This window comes from Heterodontus francisci, chromosome 13 (assembly GCF_036365525.1).
Source record: "Heterodontus francisci isolate sHetFra1 chromosome 13, sHetFra1.hap1, whole genome shotgun sequence".
NCBI lineage: Eukaryota > Metazoa > Chordata > Chondrichthyes > Heterodontiformes > Heterodontidae > Heterodontus > Heterodontus francisci.
In genome coordinates, this window is record NC_090383.1 from 5,387,010 (window position 1) to 5,409,564 (window position 22,555).

Below are 22,555 nucleotides of genomic sequence, written 5' to 3' on the forward strand. Positions count from 1 at the left end.
TGAGATATGCTTTTAATAAATGTTGATTTATGCTCTTTTCCTCATGCTAGAATAACAAAATTAAATTAAAAGAGAAAATGTTGGTAATACTCAACAGGTCTGACAGCATCTGTGGAGAGAGAAACAGAGTTAACATTTCAGGTCGATGACTTTTCATCAGAACGTGAATATCAGCCGTCAATCAATTTGTAGAAATCTCGCTTCTGACTCAGAGGTTGTGAGTCAAGCTCCACTCCAGGACTTGAGCACAAAAATTAAGGCTGACAATTCAGTGCAATACTAAAGGAGTGCTGCACTTTTGGAGGTGCTGTCATTCGCATGAGATGTTAAACCAAGGCCCCATTGGCCCTCTCAAGTGGATGTAAAAGATCCCATAGCACTACTTCAAAGAAGAGTAGGGGAGTTGCCCATAACCAACATCGCAAAAAAACAGATATCTGGTCATTTATCACATTACTATTTGTGGGATGTTGCTGCGTGCAAATTGGCTGCCGTGTTTCCTACTTTACAACAATGAACACTTCAAAAAAGTCCTTCATTGGCTGTGGAGCACTTTGGGACATCCTGAGGTGATGAATGACGCTATGAAAATGCGAGTGTTTCTTTTTTAGAACTCATAATGAAATGAAGGCGAAAGTCTTCAAGGTCCGCGTAGTGCAGCGGGCGCTGTGCAGTGCGCATGACAGGAGGGGGGGTCCTCAAGTGCCGCTGACGTCACGGTGAATACGATCTATCTGCGGTGTTGCTAGGGGATCAGGCGAGCGGTGCGGGCAGCGTTCGGGAGGGGTCCTTCTCGGCAGTGGCTGGCATGGCGGCGGTGATGCGGGTGTCGGACACGGGCCCAGAGCGGGACCTCGAGTTCCTCAGCGTCGCCAAGAAGCGGACGAAGCGCAAGAGGAAGATGGAGTTGGAGTCGGGTGCGGGGCACATGGAGACCGAGTCGCCGCGGCCCAGCAAAAGGCCCGAATTCCCCGCCGTCTCCGGGCAGCACCTTGTGGTGAGGGAGATGGCAGGCCCCAGGCCTCTCAAACTCTCAGCTCCCTTCCCCACCTTCCCATTATCACAGGGTTCAGAGCAGTGGGAGTCCGGCTGGCAGGCTGTAACCAGCGGGGGTGCCGCTAGGATCAGTGCTGGGGCCTGGCGACAGGCTCGGGATGAGGAGGAAGGGATAGACAGCAATTACAAGCCTGTCAGCCTAACCTCGGGGTGGACAAATTATTGGGGGAAAAAAGTTCTGAGACATGGTATAAATCGTCATTTAGCGAGGCACAAATTAATCAAGGACAGTCAGCATGGTTTTAAGGAAGGGTTGTGTCTGACTTGATTGAATTTTTGGGGAGGAAATGGGGGTTAGAGTTTGAAATGGTCTGCGTGGGTTTTAGCAAAGCTTTTGACAAGATTCCACGTGACACACTAACCAGAAAAGTAAAAGCTTGAGCTCCAAGCCCAAGTGGCAAGCTGGATCCAAAATTGGCTCAATGGCAGGAAGCAAAAGATAGATGGGTGTTTTTGTGACTGGAAGGCTGTTTTCAGTGGGGTTCCACAGGATTCAATATCAGCTTCCTTGCTGTTTGTGCTATATATTCGTGATTTAGACTTAAATGTAGGTCGGGCATGATTAAGAAGTTTGCAGGTGATATGAAAATAGGGCGTGTTGATCGTGAGGAAGATATCAATGAACTAGTCAGGTGGGCAGAAAAATGGCAAATGGAATTCTATCCAGAGAGGTGTGAGGTATTGTTTTTAGGAAGGACAAGCAAGGCAAAGGAATACACAATAAATTGGAGGGTTCTGAGAAGTGTAGAAGAACAGAGGAATCATGGAGTATATGTCTACAGATCCCTGAAGGTAGCTGGACAGGTAGATAAGGTGGTCAAGAAGAAGTATGGGATACTTTTATTGGCCAAGGCCAGGAGCTTATGCTAAAACTGTGTAAAATACTAGTTAGACAACTGCTAGAATACGGTGTACTATTCTTGGTCACCACATTACAAGAGGGAGGTGATCGCACCAGAGAGGTACAGAGGAGACTTATGAGGACGTTGCCAGGAATGGAAAATTTTAGCTGGGAGGGAAGTTTGAATGGCTGGGGTTGTTTTCTTTGGAACAGAGAAGGTTGAGGGGAGATTTAATTCAAGTGCTTAAAATTGAGTTGCTGTTGGCAGTAACCAGACGACATAGATTTTAAAGTAGTTGGTAGAAGGATTAGAGGGGAGTTGAGCAGTAAGTTTTTGCACCCAGAGGGTGGTGGGGGGTAGGGTACTCACTGCCTGAAAGGGTGGTAGAGGCAGGAACCCTCATTGCATTTTGAAAAAAAAATACTTGGGTATTCAGTTGAAGTGTCCACAAATATCCCCATGCTCAATGATGGGGGAGCCCAGCACATCAGTGCGAAAGATAAGGCCGAAGCATTTGCAACAATCTTCAGCCAGAAGTGCAGAGTTGATGACCCATCTCGGCCTCCTCTTGAAGTCCCCAGCATCACAGATGCCAGACTTCAGCCAATTCGATTCATTCCGCGTGATATCAAGAAACGACTGAAGGCACTGGATACTGCAAAAGCTATGGGCCCAGACAATATTCCGGCTATAGTACTGAAGACCTGTGCTTCAGAACTTGCCGCGCCCCTAGCCAAGCTGTTCCAGTACAGCTACAACACTGGCATCTACCTGGCAATGTGGAAAATTGCCCAGGTATGTTCTGTACACAAAAAGCAGGACAAATCCAACCCGGCCAATTACTGCCCCATCAGCCTACTCTCAATCATCAGTAAAGTGATGGAAGGTGTCATCAACAGTGCCATCAAGCAGCACTTGCTTAGCAATAACCTGCTCAGTGACGCTCAGTTTGGGTTCCGCCAGGGCCACTCAGCTCCTGACCTCATTACAGCCTTACTTCAAACATGGAAAAAAGGGCAGAACTCAAGAAGTGAGGTGAGAGTGACTGCCCTTGACATCAGGGCAGCATTTGACCGAGTATGGTATCAAGGAGCCCTAGCAAAACTGAGGTCAATGGGAATCAGGGGGAAAACCCTCCGCTGGCTGGAGTCATACCTAGCGCAAAGGAAGATGGTTGTGGTTGTTGGAGGTCAATCATCTGAGCTCCAGGACATCACTGCAGGAGTTCCTCAGGGTAGTGTCCTAGGCCCAACCATCTTCAGCTGCTTCATCAATGACCTTCCTTCAATCATAAGGTCAGAGGTGGGGATGTTCACTGATGATTGCACAATGTTCAGCACCATTCGTGACTCCTCAGATACTGAAGCAGTCCGTGTAGAAATGCAACAAGACCTGGACAATATCCAGGCTTGGGCTGATAAGTGGCAAGTAACATTCATGCCACACAAGTGCCAGGCAATGACCATCTCCAACAAGAGAGAAGCTAACCATCTCCCCTTGACATTCAACAGCATTACCATTACTGAATCCCCCACTATCAACATCCTGGGGGCTACCATTGACCAGAAACTGAACTGGAGTAGCCATATAAATACCATGGCTACAAGAGCAGGTCAGAGGCTAGGAATCCTGAGGCGAGTAACTCACCACCTGACTCCCCAAAGCATGTCCACCATCTACAAGGCACAAGTCAGGAGTGTGATGGAATACTCTCCACTTGCCTGGTTGGGTGCAGCTCCAACAACACTCAAGAAGCTCGACACCATCCAGGACAAAGCAGCCCGCTTGATTGGCACCCCATCTACAAACATTCACTCCCTCCACCACCGTCGCACCGTGGCAGCAGTGTGTACCATTTACAAGATGCACTGCAGCAATGCACCAAGGCTCCTTAGACAGCACCTTCCAAACCCGCGACCTCTACCACCTAGAAGGACAAGGGCAGCAGACACATGGGAACACCAACTCATGCAAGTTCCCCTCCAAGTCACACACCATCCTGAGTTGGAACTATATCGCTGTTCCTTCACTGTCGCTGGGCCAAACCCTGGAACTCCCTTCCTAACAGCACTGTGGGTGTACCTACCCCACATGGACTGCAGCGGTTCAAGAAGGCAGCTCACCACCACCTTCTCAAGGGCAATTAGGGATGGGCAATAAATGCTGGCCTGGCCAGCGACGCACACATCCCATGAATGAATTTTTTTAAAAAGCGACGGCCCAAGAGCTGAAAAGTGAGATTAGACTGGACATAGTGGGCTGAATGGCATCTTTCTTTGTATCGATGCATATATATTCGCATGACTGGGGAAGCAGTTCTCGTTCGATGTCGAGGTTAACAATGCATTCATTGGCTTCAGCTGATGCAGTGTGGATGGTTATGATGCCACCAGGAATGGGTCTCTCAGGGCAAGAGTTCGATATGTGGGTGATGGTCTGACTCGGATGGTCACAGTCACAGTTTGAGCTGATCCTCGTGTTCCATTTGTGGAGCAAGTGGCCACATCTTCCCTGGACCGTTCTCAAGCAGTTGAGGGTTGTGCAGCAACCTTCATGCCCTCCTGTTAAAGTAAGTTTTCCAACTTGAGAACCTGCAAACTAATGCTGTCAAGAAGGCGACCGAACTCCAGTCACTGGGCTCCCAGTCCAAGCTTGCTGGACCCTGGAAAGCGTATCTATGCTAATGACTTAGATGAGGAGGCTGGCTGTAATGTATCCAAGTTTGTTGACAATACAAAGTTAGGTGGAAAGTAAGTGGTGATGAGGCTGCAGAGGGATAGAGACAAGTTGGTTGAGTGGGCAAGAAAATGGTAGATAGAATAAAATATGGGGGTGTGAAGTTATTCACTTTGGAAGAAAAGATAGAAAAGTTGAATTTTTTTTATATGGTGAGAGACTGGGCGGTGTTGGTATTCAGAGGGAACTGGGTGTCCTTGTGTACAAACACCAGTTCAACACTGAGATCAATAGAGCTAAGGGATATGGGGATAGTGCAGGAAAGTGGAGTTGAGGTCACAGATCAGTCATGATCTTATTGAAGTTGGCCTTTTCCTCCTATTTCATAAATTTTTATAGTCACTAACAAGGAATTCAGGAGAAGATTCTTCACTCTGAGTGGTAAATACTTGAAGGGGGAAATACATGTAGGGCTCAGAAGGGATTGGATTCATTTGGAAAGTTTTAGCGAAGAGCCAGCACAAGCACGATGGGCCAAGTGGCGTCCTGTGCTGTATCATTCCATGGTGAAAATGTGGAACATAACACAACCAGCTTGTATTTCTATTGTAAAATGATACAGCACAGAAGGAGGTCATTTTAGCCCATTGGGCCTATGTCAGCTCTTTGAAAGAGCTGTCCAGTTAGTCCCATTCCCCTCCTCTTTGCCCACAGTCTTGTTTTAAAAAATAATTCTCTTTTGAATCTGCTTCCACCAGCCTTGCAGGTAGTGGGTTCCACATTATCATAACTTGCATTTAAAAATTGCATCCTCATGTTGCCTCTGATTTATTTTGCTAGTCATCTTAAAGCTCTGTCCTCTGGTTACCAATCCTTCTGCTACTGGAGAGTTTCCTATTTACTCTTTCGAAACTTCTGATTTTTTTTTTTATCATATCTGCTCTTGACCACCTTTGCTTCAAGGAGAACAGGCTTATCTGTTCCGGTCTCTCCACGTAACTGAAGCCCCTCATCCCTGGTACCATTGTAATAAATCTGTTCTCTCTCTCCAAGGCCTTGACATGCTTTCTAAAATGTGGTGCTCAGAATTAAACATGATACTCCAACTGAGACCGTACCAGTGTTTTATAAAGGTTTAGCAAAACTTGCTTGCTTTTGTACTCTAACAGCCTTCTCTATCATCTGCCATTTTCAAAGATGTATGTACGTGCATCCCCAGGGTGTCTCTCTTCCTGCACCCTGTTAAAATTATACTATTTGGTTTATATTACACCTCTCATTCTTTCTACCAAATGTATCACTTTACACTTCTTGGCATTAAGTTTCTCCTGCTATGTGTCTACCCATTTCAGCAATCTGTCTTCCTGAGTCTGTCACTACTATCCTCCTCACTGTTTGTTTATGTTTTGTGTCATCTATAAACTTTAAAATTATGCTCTCTCCACCCATGTCCATATAATATATATCAAAAAGAGCAATGACCCCTAGGGAACACCGCTGTATACTTCCTAAGAAACAACTATTCACTACTATCTGCCACTTTTTTATTCATGCTGCCGTTATCTCTTTAATCTCAAGGGCTTCAATTTTGCTAACAAGTCTATTTTGTCAAAAAACATTTAGAAACTTTACATACACATCATCAGCACTACCCTCATTGTTGCACCAAGGCATTGCTGGCTTACTAACAGAATCTGGATCTAGATCTGTCGCCAGTTGCTGGGAATCTTCCTACTCTGTTTCGGGTAACTTTGCAAGGTAGTGTCCTAATTTGTTCCAGCTTTGACCCAGGAGCTCATGTGCCACTGAGACCTGACAACTACGTCCTATTTGTGTTTGCTTTTTTTTTAAACATCATCTGCCTCATTGGTGGATAAATCCACAAATTGGGCCACTAAGATCTGTTACTATCACTAACTCAAGTTTTTAAAATTACAATTGATGTTCTGCACTATTAGATGAGATCAGAATGAATTTTTCTCCACTGGTTTTAAATTCGGTAGATTTCCCAGTACACAAAGGAATGAGGAAAAAGTTTAAAAAGTATCATCCGTATGTGGAAAAACTTTATCGATTATGCTTGTATTATTTTTGTCTTGCTTTCTACTTACTTTAAGGGGATGATAGAAGCAGTGGCCAGGGCGAGAGCAAGAAAAATTGCTGCGAGGAAGGGCGAGCTGGCAGCAGACATGACATTTTAATCGATGTAATTCCTGCCCTTTCTCCCCATCCCTTTTAAAGGTCATTGTTCCATGTGTTTTTTTAAGTTTACATTAACCCTGCTTGGTATCCATTTTTCTTATAGGATGGAAAAGATGAAGTTCGTAAAGTGGCTGTACCTGCACATAGATATACGCCCCTGAAAGAAAACTGGTTGAAAATATTTACCCCAATTGTTGAACACTTGCAGCTACAAGTGAGATTTAACCTGAAATCTAGAAATGTTGAAATCAAGGTAACTATACTCGGGAAAAGTAGTTAGATAAGAAAACATAGTTAATGTTGTGAATGGCGGTACCAGCTGCTGTTTCAGTTTGGATGTTTTTTTGCAGGAGAGGGGCCAGAAGTGTTGGAACAGGGTATTTGAGTTAATACTCATGCCTCCTGTCTCATTCCATTGCAGATTTCTTGCATTCCTTTGTGTACATTCTATATTGTGCAATGTTTAAAATAGTGGCAAATTATCCATCAGCGGAACTGTAATATAAATTTCAAATACACTAGTTCAGTTTCTTTGCAGTATAAAACAAAGACTCGCTTTTAAGAATAAAAATAAACTTAACATCTGTTTTTAATTGAGCTTAGACCTGATCCATAATCTTATTTTGGTTTAATGGGCTATGCAGCGCAGCCAGATATTTGGGCTGACTTCAGGGGCGGTGTGTTACAGGTTCAAGTCTGGTTCATTTATGTTTGGACCAATGGTATATAGTGACTTTTAAAGTGTTTTAGACTAAACTTTACAAATACAAAATACTGCGGATGCTGGGAATCTGAAATAAAAACGGAAAATACTGGAAATACCCAGCATGTCTGGCAGCTTCTGTGGAGAGAGAAAAAGAGTTATCGTTTCAGGTTGATGCCGGTTTGCGAAAAAAGATCATTGACATGAAACGTTAGCATCTGTGAATGGAGAAAGAGTTAGCAGACCGCTTGAGTCTTTCCAGCATTTTCCGTATTTATGTTGCAACCTTTTGTTCTATGAATGCAATGTTGTAAATCTAGAATAAGTTTTCTTTTGACAGCTTTGTAGCATCTTGATGAAAGATGAGTGCTTGACATCTATTGCTGTTTTATAAAATATGTATGCAATTCTTCACTATAGACTTGTAAAGACACACAAGATATAAGTTCACTTACGAAGGCTGCAGACTTTGTAAAGGCTTTTGTTCTTGGATTCCAAGTGGAGGTAAGTTAATGCACTATAATTAGAGGTGGGTATTTACCAAGTATCTCAGGGTACTTGCAGAGAAATAACATGCGAACAATGTATAATACTCTTAATTTTGACTTGTAATTAACTCGAACCTTATCAATTACCAATAAATATCATTGTATTAAAATAGGCATTGGTTAGAATAAGGTTTGGATGTTGTTCAGTCACAGAAGTGACCACAGGTGGTCACCTCCTTTGACAATATCCATGCTGAGGCATTTCTGAAACTGTAGTATCAGCAGCACCAGTGATCCACCTGTTATCCACAGGACTATCCTTGTTTGCTAGGCAAATGTAACTGCACTGTCCCTGCAAAGAACAAATATTGTTTAAAGGATTCACGCCCCCAAAATTAAAAGATGATAATGTGTATTCTAAATACAATGTGCCAGTGCTACTCAGGAAAGTAATTCTGTCTAACTTATCCAAGACTTGTCTGCATGGAAAAATTATTTTGCCTGCTGCTGACAATGAAAATCAGACAGATTTGTGCTGTAGGAGCTTTCAGGAAATTAGCAGCTTTGAATGATGGAATAATTTCTGAAATCACGGCATATTGTACCCAATAAAAGATCATTTTTACTGTGAAGTGACATGGAATATCCTGCTCATCATGGGTTGTGAAAGTCAGTGGATTTGACCTGGGTGTCATACCATGATAAATTATTATCCCAAAAATGTGATCTGTTAATTGATATACTGTATTGATCAACCACTTTTGACGCGATGTGTAGTATTATTGTGATGTCTATACGTAATATGATCCAGAAGGAAACAACTAAGATTTATGAAGACCTCAGTATCCAAACTACAGAATACCACATGAAGATAAACTTTGGGGTTCAGTATGAGACTAAAGTGACAAAGATACAGTTTGACCTTTTTATCTACAAAGTAGAACTCTAATGGGAATGGTGAAATGCATTCTGCGTTGAACAGAATGCAAAACAGTTGCTTATTTACTCTATCTGCAGTCTGCTGGAGCTCTAGTGTACACCATGTGGTGGTATAAAATGTTAACTTTTCATTTAATTTTTTAATGTTAATTTATATAGCATTTTATCACATTTCAAAATTCCCAAAACATTCCACAGATACTGAATTACTTTGCAAGTAAAAGCAGGAACAGAAATGAGATGAATGTCCATGTAATTTTTTTTTGGTGGAGGGATTTTTGAGTTTGATAGGTGAGCATGTTGACTGACATTTTGAATCCTGCCATGGGATCTTTAATTGCAATTTGTACCAGTAGGATAGGCAAATGGAACCTCAGTTTAGCAACTTATCCAAAGGATGGAATCGTCAGTAGTATAGGTTTTCGTCTTTAAATGTACAATGTATATAACATACTGCTTTTAATTCTCATTTAGTTTATCTGTTTAATATGTAGGATGCCTTAGCATTAATTCGGTTGGATGACCTATTCCTAGAAACATTTGACATTACAGATGGTGAGTTTATTGTAGGTGTTATTTGTACCAAAATTGATTTTGACTGTAATAAAGTTATAACCCGTTAACCTGGCTCTGTGAAGAATTGTTGTAACTCAACAACCTGCATTTGTATAGCACCTTTAGTGTAGGAAAAAGACCCAAGTTGCTTCACAAGTGTAATCATTCAAAAATTGACAGAGCCAAAGAAAGAAATATTGGGAGGGGTGATTGAGAACTTGGTCAAAGAGGTAGGTTTAAGGAGGGCCTTAAACAAGGAGAGGGGTGGAGAGGTATAGGGAGGGAATTCCAGAACCTAGCTATGCCTTCAGCCATCTATCAGGAGTGGGGGATATATTGGAGGAATGCGAGTGTTTTTGGGTGGGTTGGTGAGCACTGTAGGGCTAGAAGAGGTTATCTGGGAAATGCACATGATGAAGCTTGGGTGCTTTCCAGCAGGGAGGTGAAAATTTGGAATTACTTACAATGCTATTTCCACAAGTGGTTCATGATCCAAAATGAAGGATATCTCCCAGCTCAGGCAATATTCACTGCCGTGCTAATGAAATCAAGTGATGCATTGCAAAGATATTTTAGGGGGAGCAGCCATCTAGGTCCTGGAATTCCCTCCCTATTCCTGCTTGTAGGGGGCAAGGCTACAAAGGAATTTGAATATGAAGAATGTTTTAAATTGAAAGCACTGTGCGGTGGGAGACAATGATAGAGTGACGGAATTGAAATGTATGGAGAGTGGAAGACGGGAGGCTGGCCACACGAGTGTAATGTGTAATGAGAGAGGAATAATTGACAATCTAGTGGTGCGAGACGAGACCCCTTGGGGATGAGCGACCATAATATGATAATTCTTCATCAAGATGGAGAGTGACGTCGTTGATTCTGAGACTAGGGTCCTGAATCTTAGTAAAGGAAACTATGAAGTTGAGGCGCGAGTTGGCCATGACGGACTGGGAAACGCTACTTAAAGGGATGACGGTGGATCGGCAATGGCAAACATTTAAAGAGCGCATGGATGAACTGCAGCAATTGTTTATCACTGTCTAGCACAAAAGTAAAACGGGAAAGGTAGCCAAATCATGGCTTACAAGGGAAATTAGAGATAGCATTAGATCCAAGGAAGAGGCATATAAATTTGCCAGTAAAAACAACAGACCTGAGGATTGGGAGCAGTTTAGAATTCAGCAAAGGAGGACCAAGGGACTGATTAAGAAAATAGAGTACGAGAGCAAGCTTGCGGGGAACATAAAAACTGACTGTAAAAGTTTCTATAGGTATGTGAAGAGAAAAAGATTGAAGACAAATGTAGGTCCCTTACAGTCAGAAACAGGGGAATTTATTATGGGGAATAAAGAAATGGCTAACCAACTAAATGCATACTTTGGTTCTGTCTTCACAAAGGAGGACACAAATATCATACCAGAAATGCTGGGGAACACAGGGCTTAGTGAGAGAGAGGAACTGAAAGAAATCAGTATTAGTAGAGAAATGGTGTTGGGGAAATTGATGTGATTGAAGGCCGATAAATCCCCAGGGCCTAATGGTATGCATCCCACAGTACTTAAGGAAGTGGCCCTAGAAATAGTGGATGCATTGCTGGTCATCTTCCAAGATTCTATAGACTCTGGAACAGTTCCTACAGATTGGAGGGTAGCTAAGGTAACCCCACTATTTAAAAAGGGAGGTAGAGAGAAAGTAGGGAATTATAGACCAGTCAGCCTGATGTCGGTAGTGGGGAAAATTCTAGAGTCCATTATCAAAGATTTTATAGCAGGCCACTTGGAGAACAGTGATAGAATCGGGCAGAGTCAGCATGGATTTACGAAAGGGAAATCATGCTTGGCAAATCTACTAGAATTCTTTGAGGATGTAACTAGTAGAGTTGATGGGGGAGAGCCAGTGGATGTGGTTTATTTGGACTTTCAGAAGGCTTTCGACAAAGTCCCACATGAGATTAGCGTGTAAAATTAAAGCGTATGGGATTGGGGGTAGTGTATTGCGATGGATAGAAAATTTGTTGGCGGACAGGAAACAAAGAGTAGGGATAAATGGGTCTTTTTCCGAATGGCAGGCAGTGACTAGTGGGGTGCCGCAGGGATCGGTGCTAGGACCCCAGCTATTCATAATATACATTCATGATTTAGATGAGGGCACTAAATATAATATTTCCAAATTTGCAGATGACACAAAACTGGGTGGGAGGGTGAGTTGTGAGGAGGATACAGAGAGGCTTCAGAGTGATTTGGACAAGTTGAGTGAGTGGACTAATGCATGGCAGATGCAGTATAATGTGGATAAGTGTGAGTTTATCCACTTTGGTAGCAAAAGCAGGAAGGCAGATTATTATCTGGCTATAAACTGAGAGAGGGGAATATGCAGCGAGACCTGGTGTTCTCGTACACCAGTCACTGAAGGGAAACATGCAGCTGCAATAGGCAGTAAAAAAGGCAAATGATATGTTGGCCTTCATAGCAAGAGGATTCAAGTACAGGAGCAGGGATGTCTTGCTGCAATTATACAGGGCCTTTGGTGAGACCACACCTGGAATATTGTGTGCAGTTTTGGTCTCCTTATCTGAGGAAGGATGTTCTTGCTATAGAGGGAATGCAGCGAAGGTTTACCAGACTGATTCCTGGGATGGTGGGACTGATGTATGAGGAGGGATTGAGTCGGTTAGGATTATATTCGCTGGAGTTCAGAAGAGTGAGGGGGGATCACATAGAAACCTATAAAATTCTAACAGGAGTTGACAGGGTAGATGCAGGAAGGATGTTCCAGATGGTGGGGGAGTCCAGAACCAGGGGTCATAGTCTAAGGATACAGGGTAAACCTTTCAGGACTGAGATGAGAAATTTCTTCACCCAGAGAGTGGTGAGCCTGTGGAATCTGCTACCACAGAAAGCAGTTGAGGCCAAAACATTGTATGTTTTCAAGAAGGAGTTAGATATAACTCTTGGGTCTAAAGGGATCAAAGGGTATGGAGCAAAAGCCGGAACAGGCTACTGAGTTGGATGATCAACCATATCATAATGAATGGTGGAGCAAGCTCGAAGGGCCAAATGGCCTACTCCTGCTCCTATTTTCTATGTTTCTATGAGTCTGGAGGTGACAAAGGTGTGGAAGAAGGTTTCAGCAGCAGTTGGGCTGAGGCAGGCAAGGGGATGGGTAATGTTAGAGGTGGAAGTAGGCATTCTTTGTGATGGATAGGGTGAAGGGTTGGGAAGCTCAGCTCACCTGTCAAATAGGAAATCAACTGTTTTCAGTACTGTTTCATAATAGGGATCGGTGCTGGGACCCTTGCTGTTTGTAGTGTACATTAATGATTTAGACATGAATATAGCAGGTATGATGAGTAAGTTTGCAGATGACACGAAAATTGGTGGTGTCGTAAATAGTGAGGAGGAAAGCCTTAGATTACAGGACGATATAGATGGGCTGGTAAGATGGGCGGAGCAGTGGCAAATGGAATTTAATCCCGAGAAGTGTGAGGTGATGCATTTTGGGAGGACTAACAAGGCAAGGGAATATACAATGGATGGTAGGACCCTAGGAAGTACAGAGGGTCAGAGGGACCTTGGTGTACGTGTCCAGAGATCACTGAAGGCAACAAAGAAAATTACAGCACAGGAACAGGCCCTTCGGCCCTCCAAGCCGACGCCGCTCCAAATCCTCCCTCTAAACCTGTCGCCTATTTTCTAAGGGTGCAGCACAGGTAGATAAGGTGGTTAGGAAGGTATATGGGATTCTTGCCTTTATTAGCCGAGGCATAGAATATAAGAGCAGGGAGGTTATGATGGAGCTGTGTAAAACGCTAGTTAGGCCACAGCTGAAGAACTGTACAGTTCTGGTCACCACACTATAGGAAGGATGTGACTGCACTGGAGAGGGTGCAGAGGAGATTCACCAGGATGTTGCCTGGGCTGGAGCATTTCAGCTATGAAGAGAGACTGAAAAGGCTAGGATTGTTTTCCTTGGAACAGAGAAGGATGAGGGGGAACATGATTGAGGTATACAAAATTATGAGGGACGTTGATAGGTTACATAGGAAGAGACTTTTTCCCTTAGCGGAGGGGTCAATAACCAGGGGGCATAGATTTAAGGTAAGGGGCAAGAGGTTTAGGGGAGATTTGAGGAAAAAATTTTCACCCAGAGGGTGGTTGGAATCTAGAATACACTACCTGAAGCGGTGGTAGAGACAGGAACCCTCACAACATTTAAGAAGTATTTAGATGAGCACTTGAAACGCCATAGCATACAAGGCTACGAGCCAAGTGCTGGAAAATGGGACTAGAATAGTTAGGTGCTTGATGGCCGGCACAGACACGATGGGCCCAAGGGTCTGTTTCTGTGCTGTATGACTCGAATCCTTTTTTAAAGTGCTTGGTCTTAACTGGTTATACATTGCTTTAGGTCTGAAAATACCTTATAATTAGCAATGGTAATTCAGTCTTGTGATCTCTTCCTCTAGTGAAACCATTAAAAGGTGATCATCTTTCCAGAGCAATAGGACGAATAGCTGGCAAAGGAGGAAAAACAAAATTTACAATAGAAAATGTAACAAGAACAAGAATAGTTCTTGCTGACTCGTAAGTGCACAATGTTTATGGGTTCTGTTTTATCTTTCTATTTTCTCCATGTGGAATCAGCACTGAAATCTGAAGCACTATATAGTACTGCTCGCCTCTAAAATATCTTTGCAACACATCACTTGATTTCATTAGCATGGTAGTGAATATTGCCTTAGCCAGGAGAGGTCCTGCATTTTGGATCGTGATGAACCACTTGTGGAATTATCACTAAGTAATTCCAAATTTTCACCTCCCTTTTGGAAAGCATCTAAACTTCATGTGCATTACCCCTGGTATCTTAGTCAAATTAAGAAACTTGATCCCCTTATGGTACACAGGTTGAAATACGAAGATGCAATAGCATCACGATGGAAACTAATCTAAACTGCAGTCTTCAGCAGCAACCCGTTGAATATGAGAACCCTTCAGAAAGCAAATACCAATATTTTTGTAAAAAGGTATCACTTCGTGAGGTGTTCTGAATGCATATTTATAATGAGCAGCTATTGTACTGTGATGACATACATAGGTCAGTGACCTAATTTCCTAAATAAACCTTTTTAAAGCCTCAACAATAACTTATATTTAAATAGCGCCATTAACCTAATAAAATGTCCCAAGGCGCTTCACAGGAGCGTTGTAAAACAATGGATGACACCATGCTGCAAAACAAAATACTAGGGAAGATGACCAAAAGCTTGGTCAAAGAAGTAAGTTTTAAACTGGAATTAAAAAGCTAGTCTAATGATGGCCATGAAGCCATTGTCGATTGTTGTAAAAACCCATCTGGTTCACTAATGTCCTTTAGGGAAGAAAATCTGCTGTCCTTACCTGGTCTGGCCTACATGTGACTCCAGACCCACAGCAATGTGGTTAACTCTTACATGCCCTCTGAAATGGCCTAGCAAGCCACTCAGTTAGGGCAATTAGGGATGGGCAATAAATGTTGGCCTGGCCAGCGACACCCACATCCCATGAATGAATAAAACAAAAAGTTTTAAACAGTGTCTTAAAAGAGGAAAGCAAGGCAGTGAGGTGCAGGGAGGGTGTTCCAGAGCTTGGGACCTAGGCAACTGACGGCATGGCCACCAATGGTGGAGCGATTTTAAAATCAGGGATGCACGAGGTCAGAATTAGAGAAGCACGGATAACTAGGAGGGGCTGGAGGAGATTACAGAGATAGGAAGGGGCAAGTCCATGGTGGCATTTGAAACAAGGGTGAGAATTTTAAAATCAAGATGTTGCTTGGCTGGGAGCCAGTGTAGGTCAGCGAGCACAGGGATGATAGGGGAATGGGACTTGGTATAAGTTAAGACACAGGCAGCGGAGTTTTGGATGACCTCGAGTTTATGGAAAGTAGAATGTGGGAGACCAGCCAGGAGTGTGTTGAAATAGTCAAGTCTAGATGTAAAAAGGGCATGAATGAGGGTTTCAGCAGCAGATGAGCTGAGAGAGGGGCGCAGACAGGCAATGTTATGGAGGTGGACATGGACAGTCTTAGCGCTGACGTGAATATGAGGTCGGAAGCTCATCTGGGGGTCAAATGTGATACTAAGGTTGCGAACAGACTGGTTTAATCTCAGACTGTTGCCAGGGAGAGAGATGGACTCGCTAACTAGGGAGTGGAGTTTGGAGCAGGGACTGAAAACAATGGCTTCAGTCTTCCCAATATTTAATTGGAGGAAATTGTTCCTCATCCAGTACTGTTTTAAAGCCTCAACTTATTGAATGTTTGTGAAAAGCTAATGTTTCCCAAAGTTATTTTAAATTTGTATATTGCTATTTTTCACATTGCTTCAGTAGATTTTACCAAAAATGTAAACAGTTCCTTTATTTTTTAAAAAGCCAAAAATATCCTTTCTGTACTTGTACATGAAATAAATGTCCAACTTAGGTATTCAATAATGCGAACTGAAGCAGTTCAGTTAGTATTAACCTGTATTGCATCAACAGCACCACTTTAATAAAAGCTACAAAAATGTGTAGATATCTGATGAAGCCAATCTAAAGCAGTGTCACTGAGAAAAATGAGCTGAGAGTGGTGTATAAATGTCCACTTGCACAGAATGCAGCTTATTTCCATTGCAGTTTCTTGGATTTGTAATTGACTAGCTTTTATCTAGTCCTTCAAGAACATTCCATATATCATTTCTATTTGGAGACTCCTTGCACAAAGTGTCTGCCAGCTAGTGTGGCAAGTAGTTGAAATATACAGTTTTGGAGCAACTTATTTCTGGTGGCTAGTGATGCATTTTTTTTTGTACCTGTTTAACAAGAAGAATGCTAAATAAAGTAGCATACATCCTTAATGATGAGTGGAACATTAGCTGACTTCTAAGAAGTATGATATGGGTGTGGAATGTTGTGTATGAGTTCAGCATTTGTACAATTCAGTAACTTCTTTATTTTAATAGGAAAGTCCACATCCTAGGCTCCTTTCAGAACATTAAGATGGCTCGGACAGCAATCTGCAACCTTATTCTAGGTATGTTAGTGATCTTGGGTTACAAAAGAATCCCTTGTAGACCAACAAAGAAAATATCAAATGCCTGGAACTCCCTTAACCACCCAGAGAGAATATGACTGAAGTGCGCCTACCACCTTTTTTTTAAACAATTCAGAAAATTTGCTTATTTCCCCTTTAACGGTTTTACTTATAGTATACCAGATGTGTTTTTAAGTGCTTGCCTTTTTATTTTGCTTTAATTGTCTTTTCATTGGAGAATTTCAGCTTTTGTTTTAAGGGGAAAATATCTTCAGAACCTTAACAGGCCTCTTACAGCTACTGGACTAGAATACTGCTCCCATTTCTCAGAAGGTTCTAACACCTTTCAAAAAAAAAGTTGGTCATTCAATAGGGTGTATAAAGGACTCTGTTTTCAGGAGATGCCTTTGGCTTGGTGTCAGAAGTGGAGCAGGAAGATGGTGCTTGATGCTTCTCAGTAGTTACTTTTAACGGCATTAACTAGTGGATGTAGAGAAGTTAGAAGCAGAAATAAAGTTGATGGTGCATCAGACCAATCAAAATGTTAGGTCGAATAAACTGAAATTGAGATAGCAGCATGAAATCTTCCATGGCATCCAGAATAGTTATTTCACTGGTAGTGATATGATCAGAATAAAGGCAGCAAACTATCCTTGGAACAACCCCATTTGGTGGTCTTAGTAGAATAGGAGGAACGCAAACAGGAGTAGGCCATTCAGCCCCTTGAGCCTCTTCTGCCATTCAGTGAGATCGTGGCTGATCTGCGATCTGACTCCATATAGCCGTGTTTGCCTCATATCCCTTAACACCTTAGGTTAACAATCATTCGATCTCAGCTTTAAAATTAACAAACTGTGTCCCTATTAATGGGTGCTGTTTTCATATTTATGTTCAAAAATTCAGAAGAGGACAGTCTCATAAATTGGAAGTAAACATCACAAGGTGATGGAATAACCCATTAGAGTGCTTTCATTTTGTTTTGGTAACATTTTGGCTGGTAATAATTAAAATCTCTTTAATTCATCAAACTGAGCTGAACTAAGAATATGCCCAGAATGTTTAAACTTCAATGAAAACAGAAAATGCCGGCAACAGTAGATCAATTCAGTGTCTGTAAAGAGAAAAGTTATGTTGACGCTGGGAGACCAAATGCAGATTAATTTGCGGCTTCAGTGGACATCTGCATTCTGTCTCCAAGTTGACATCCCACTTTAATATTCCTTTGCTCTCCTGCATTGTTTTGATAAAACTCTACACATACTTCAGGAACAGTATCATCATTCTGCTGGTTAACTGCACGTCTTTGGTTTGGACATGTTTTAGTAACTTCAGACGATAGCTATATATTTTATATTTGTTTGGGGGATGTGGGCATCGCTGGCTAGGCCAGCGTTTATTGCCCATCCCCAATTGCCCTTGAGAAGTTGGTGGTGAGCTAACTTCTCAAACTGCTGCAGTCCTTGGGGTGTCAGTACACCGACAGTCACTGATAGGAAGGGAGTTCCAGGATTTTGACCCAGTGAAGGAACGGTGATATAGTTCCAAGTCAGGATGGTGTGTGACTTGGAGGGGAGCTTGCAGGTGGTGTTGTTCCCATGCATCTGCTGCCCTCCATCACCTTCTAGGTGATAGAGGTCGTGGGTTTGGAAGGTGCTGTCGAAGGAGCCTTGGTAACTTGCTGCAGTGCATCTTGTAATTGGTACACACTGCTGCCACTTTGTGTAGGTGGTGGATGGAGTGTCAATCGAATGGGCTGCTTTGTCCTGGATGGTGTCGAGCTTCTTCAGTGTTTTTGGAACTGCACCCATCCAGGCAAGTGGAGAGTATACTATCACATTCCTGGCTTGTGCCTTGTAGATGGTGGGCAGGCATTGGGGAGACAGCAGGTGAGTTACTGGTTGCAGAATTCCCAGCCTCTGACCTAAAGGTGTGCAAAGGAAACTCGACTGAGCCTGAATGCCGGACTACCAGCGTCGGGTAGCATGTACTGATGTAAAGGCTTGCTGCCCGACCCGACCCCGACGGGATCCGACGACACGTGTCGGTTTCGGGCCGGGTCGTGTTGGGCTTCTGGGCCTGTCATTTGGATTGGGGTAGGGTTTCCTTTACACACCTTTACTCTGACCTGATCTTGTAGTCACAGCATTTATGTGGCTGGTCCTGTTCAGTTTCTGGTCAATGGTGACCCCAGGATGTTGATTAGTGGGGGATTCAGCGATGGTAATGCCATTGAACATCAAGGGGAGATGGTTAGATTCTCTTTCGTTTGAGATGGTCATTGTCCGCCACTTGTGTGGCGTGAATGTTACTGACCACTTATCAGCTCAAGCCTGGATTTTGTCCAGGTCTTGCTGCATCTGGACATGGGCTGCTTCAGTATCTGAGGAGTCGTGAATGGTGCTGAACATTGTGCAATCATCAATGAACATCCCCACTTCTGAGCTTATGATGGAGAGAAGATCATTGAAGCAGTTGAAGATGGTTGGGTCTAGGACACTACCCTGAGGAACTCCTGCAGTGATGTCCTGGGACTGAGATGATTGATCTCCAACAACCACAACCATCTTCCTTGTGCTGGGTATGACTCCAACCAGCGGAGAGTTTTTCCTCTGATTCCCATGGACTCTATTTTTGCTCGGGCTTCTTGATGCCATACTTGGTCAAATGCTGCCTTAATGTCAAGGGCAGTCACTCTCATCTGGAGTTCAGTTCTTTTGTCCATGTTTGGACCAAGGCTGTCATGAGGTCAGGAGCTGAGTGGCCCTGTTGGAACCCAAGGTGAGCGTTAATGAGCAGGTTATTGCTGAGCAAGTACTGCTTGATAGCACTGTTGATAACCCCTTTGCTGATGACCGACAGTGGACTGATAGGGCAGTATTTGGCTGGGTTGGATTTGTCCTGCTTTTTGTGCATAGGACATAACTGGGCAATTTTCCACATTGTCGGGTAGATGCCAGTGTTGTAGTTGTACTGGAACAGCTTGGCTACTTCTAGAGCACAGGTCTTCAGTACTATTGCTGGTATGTTGTCAGGGCCCATTGCCTTCAGCTGTTTCTTGATATGTGGCGGCGCAGTGGTTAGCACCGCAGCCTCTCAGCTCCAGTGACATGGGTTCAATTCTGGGTACTGCCTGTGCGGAGTTTGCAAGTTCTCCCTGTAACCGCATGGGTTTCCGCTGGGTGCTCCGGTTTCCTCCCACAGCCAAAGACTTGCAGGTTGATAGATAAATTGGCCATTGTAAATTGCCCCTAGTGTAGGGTGGGTGGGGATGTGGTAGGAATGTAGGATTAGTATAAATAGGTGGTTGATGGTCAGCACGGACTCGGTGGGCCTGTTTCAGTCTTGTATCTCTAAATAAAATGTGGAATGAATCTGATTGGCTGAAGACTAGCAACTGTCATACTGGAGGCTGAGATGGATCATCCAGTCAGCACTTCTGGCTGAAGATGGATGCTTTAGCCTTGTCTTTTGCACTGATGTGCTGGGCTCCTGCAAAGTTGAGAATGGGGATATTTGTGGAGCTGGCGCCTCCTGTCAGTTGTTTGATTGTCCACCATTCACGACTGGGTGCGGCAGGACTGCAGAGCTTAGATCTGATCCGTTCGTTGTGGGATTGCTTAGCCCTGTCCATTGTATGCTGCTTCTGCTGTTTGGCATGCAAGTAGTCCTGCGTTGTAGCTTCAGACTGACACCTCAATTTGAGGTATGCCCTCCTGCACTCTTCATTGAACTAGGGTTGGTCCTGTTTGATAGTAATGGTAGAGTGCAGGATATTCCAGCCCATGAGGTTACCAATTGTGGTTGAATATAATTCTGCTGCCCACAGCACCTCATGATGCCCAGTTTTGACTTGCTACAACAGTTTGAAATCTATCTCATTTAGCAAAGTGGTAGTGCCACACAACACAATGGTGGGTACCCTTAATGTGGAGACTGGATTTTGTCTCCACAGGCACTGTGCGGTGGTCACTCCTGCCAATACTGTCATGGACAGATGCATCTGCAACAGGTAGATTGAGGACAAGGTCATGTAGATTTTTCCTGAGCAGCTGTGTCCTTTAGGGCTCGGTCAGTAGTGTTGCTACCGAGCCGCTCTTGGTGATGGATATTGAAGTCCCCCACCCCAGAGTGTATGTGCTCTTGCCACCCTCAGTGCATCTTCCAAGTGGTGTTCAACCTCGAAGCACTGATTCATCAGCTGAGCAGGGGGAACAGTAGATGGTAATCAGCAGGAAGATCCCTTACTCATGTTTGACGTGATGCCACGAGACGCCATGAGTTCCGAAATCAATGTTGAGGACTCTCCGGGTAACTCCCTCCCAATTTTCTACCACTGTGCCAGGACATACCCAGGGATGGTGATAGTGTCTGGGACATTTTCTGCAAGGTATGATTCTGTGACTCAGTCTGTTGATTGACTAGTCTGTGGGGCAGCTCTCCCAATTTTGGCACACACCCCCAAATGTTAGAGGATTTTGCAAGGTTGACACTTGGTTGTCTGTCCAGTTTCATTCCTTTTAGACTTTGTCGCAGTTTACAACTGAGTGGCTTGCTCGGCCATTTCAAAGGGCAGTTAAGAGTCTACCACATGTTGTGGTTCTGGATAGAGGCCTGTGACCTGATAACGTGTTAGGGTCAGGTCAATCTTCAGGGTACGACTTTTGGGTCAACCGCGCACAGTAAGTGCTCTGTTGGTAAGTATTAAAATTAAAACTTACCTGAGCTGGGATTCCAGGACGAAACTGTCTGTGCAGTGAGTGACTGATGTCACTGACATTATCACGCATGCACTGCAGCTTCGGTGTCAGGAAGGTAAGTAAGTGGGTCAGGCCAAAATCGGAGGTACTCTGGCAGGGTCGGGTTCTTTTTCCCTGACTTGAGCAGGCCTCTTGCTCTGGAATCACATAGGCCAGACTAGGTTAGGACAGCAGATTTCCTTCCCTATAGAGTCAGCACAGGTCACTACTAGACTAGCTTTTTAATTCCAGATTTATTAATTGAATTCAAATTCCACCATCTGCCATGGTGGGATTCACACTGATGTCCCCACAGCATTATCCTAGGTTTCTGGGTTACTAGTCTAGTGATATTGCCACTGGTACCCTTCCACCTTCCCAGTATGTGGGGTGATTCACTGGGAAAGGGGAAGGTTTTCTTGCTTGTACTTTAACTTGATTTTCCCTCAACTCCCCTCTAGTCATTCCCTGGCTTTATTTATATCCAACAGTCTTCAATTGAGCATTACTTTAGCATTCAACCCAGTTTCTCTGAATAGTGTGCCTGTTAATTTTTTTCTCTCTCAGCCTTAAAAAAAGTTAGTTTATTTTTTAGTTCTGATACAGGGTCACTAAGACAGTTGGACTCACCTGTGATACCTTCCCAGGTTTAGTGACATCATTTATGAGGCTTTACCCAACATAAGTTAGATTGTGCAAACTTTTACTGAATTGAACCTAATCCTAAGTAATGCATATACCAGCCCACTTCAAGCTCCTTTGCATTCTACCCTACATCCCAGGGTAGAATCTCTTGCAATCCTGTTTGCCCCCAAGTCCTGCACTTCTGGATTTTTTTTTTTGTAACTGTTAAGTGCCTCATGGAAAAGATTGATTTCATCTTTTTAATTTTTGTTACAGGGAGTCCTCCATCTAAAGTTTACGGCAACATTCGAGCAGTAGCAAACAGAGCAGCAGAGCGTTTCTGACCTTTGCAGTGAATTCACTACTTGCTGAATTTGCACAGTGTTACTATGGTTTGATAGTATAGATTGGTAGCTAATTAGCTTGTTTAAATTATGTAGAGCAATTTACACTTCCTCCAATTTATCCTTATGTACTGCCATTTTGATCTAAATCTATATTGACTCTAACCGTTTGATGAATAATGGAATTAAACAGAAATAAATGAAGTGTTCTATGTACATCCAGCACTATAACTATTTGGATTTAATTGATAAATACACTTGCCTTGATGGTCATTTAAGTGGTCACTGTTTTTATATTGCCTCCAGAGACATTTATATAGCACCTTCACTATTTTGGAACAAA

General features: G+C 43.3%; 1 protein-coding gene across 2 annotated transcripts; it reads left to right on the forward strand.

The window, feature by feature from the left end:
- The first annotated feature begins 738 nt into the window (after positions 1-738).
- Positions 739-22,485, forward strand: pno1 (partner of NOB1 homolog). 2 transcript variants are annotated; one of them, XM_068044287.1, is made up of 7 exons: positions 741-997; positions 6,880-7,029; positions 7,900-7,983; positions 9,401-9,461; positions 13,924-14,041; positions 16,438-16,508; positions 22,145-22,485. In XM_068044287.1, the coding sequence occupies exons 1-7, from the start codon at positions 809-811 to the stop codon at positions 22,210-22,212; spliced, it is 741 nt and encodes a 246-aa protein (XP_067900388.1). In that variant the 5' UTR covers positions 741-808; the 3' UTR covers positions 22,213-22,485. The 2 variants fall into 2 exon arrangements, with proteins under 2 accessions (XP_067900389.1, XP_067900388.1); XM_068044288.1 differs by lacking the exon at positions 16,438-16,508 and having other exon boundaries at positions 739-997.
- Positions 22,486-22,555: the final 70 nt, after the last annotated feature.

Coding starts and splice junctions, on each gene's coding strand:
- pno1 (XM_068044287.1), top strand. CDS start 809: ATGGCGGCGGTGATGCGGGTGTCGGACACGGGCCCAGAGCGGGACCTC. Junction 998..6,879: donor TCTCCGGGCAGCACCTTGTG/GTGAGGGAGATG, acceptor TTTTTCTTATAG/GATGGAAAAGATGAAGTTCG. Junction 14,042..16,437: donor AGAATAGTTCTTGCTGACTC/GTAAGTGCACAA, acceptor TTATTTTAATAG/GAAAGTCCACATCCTAGGCT.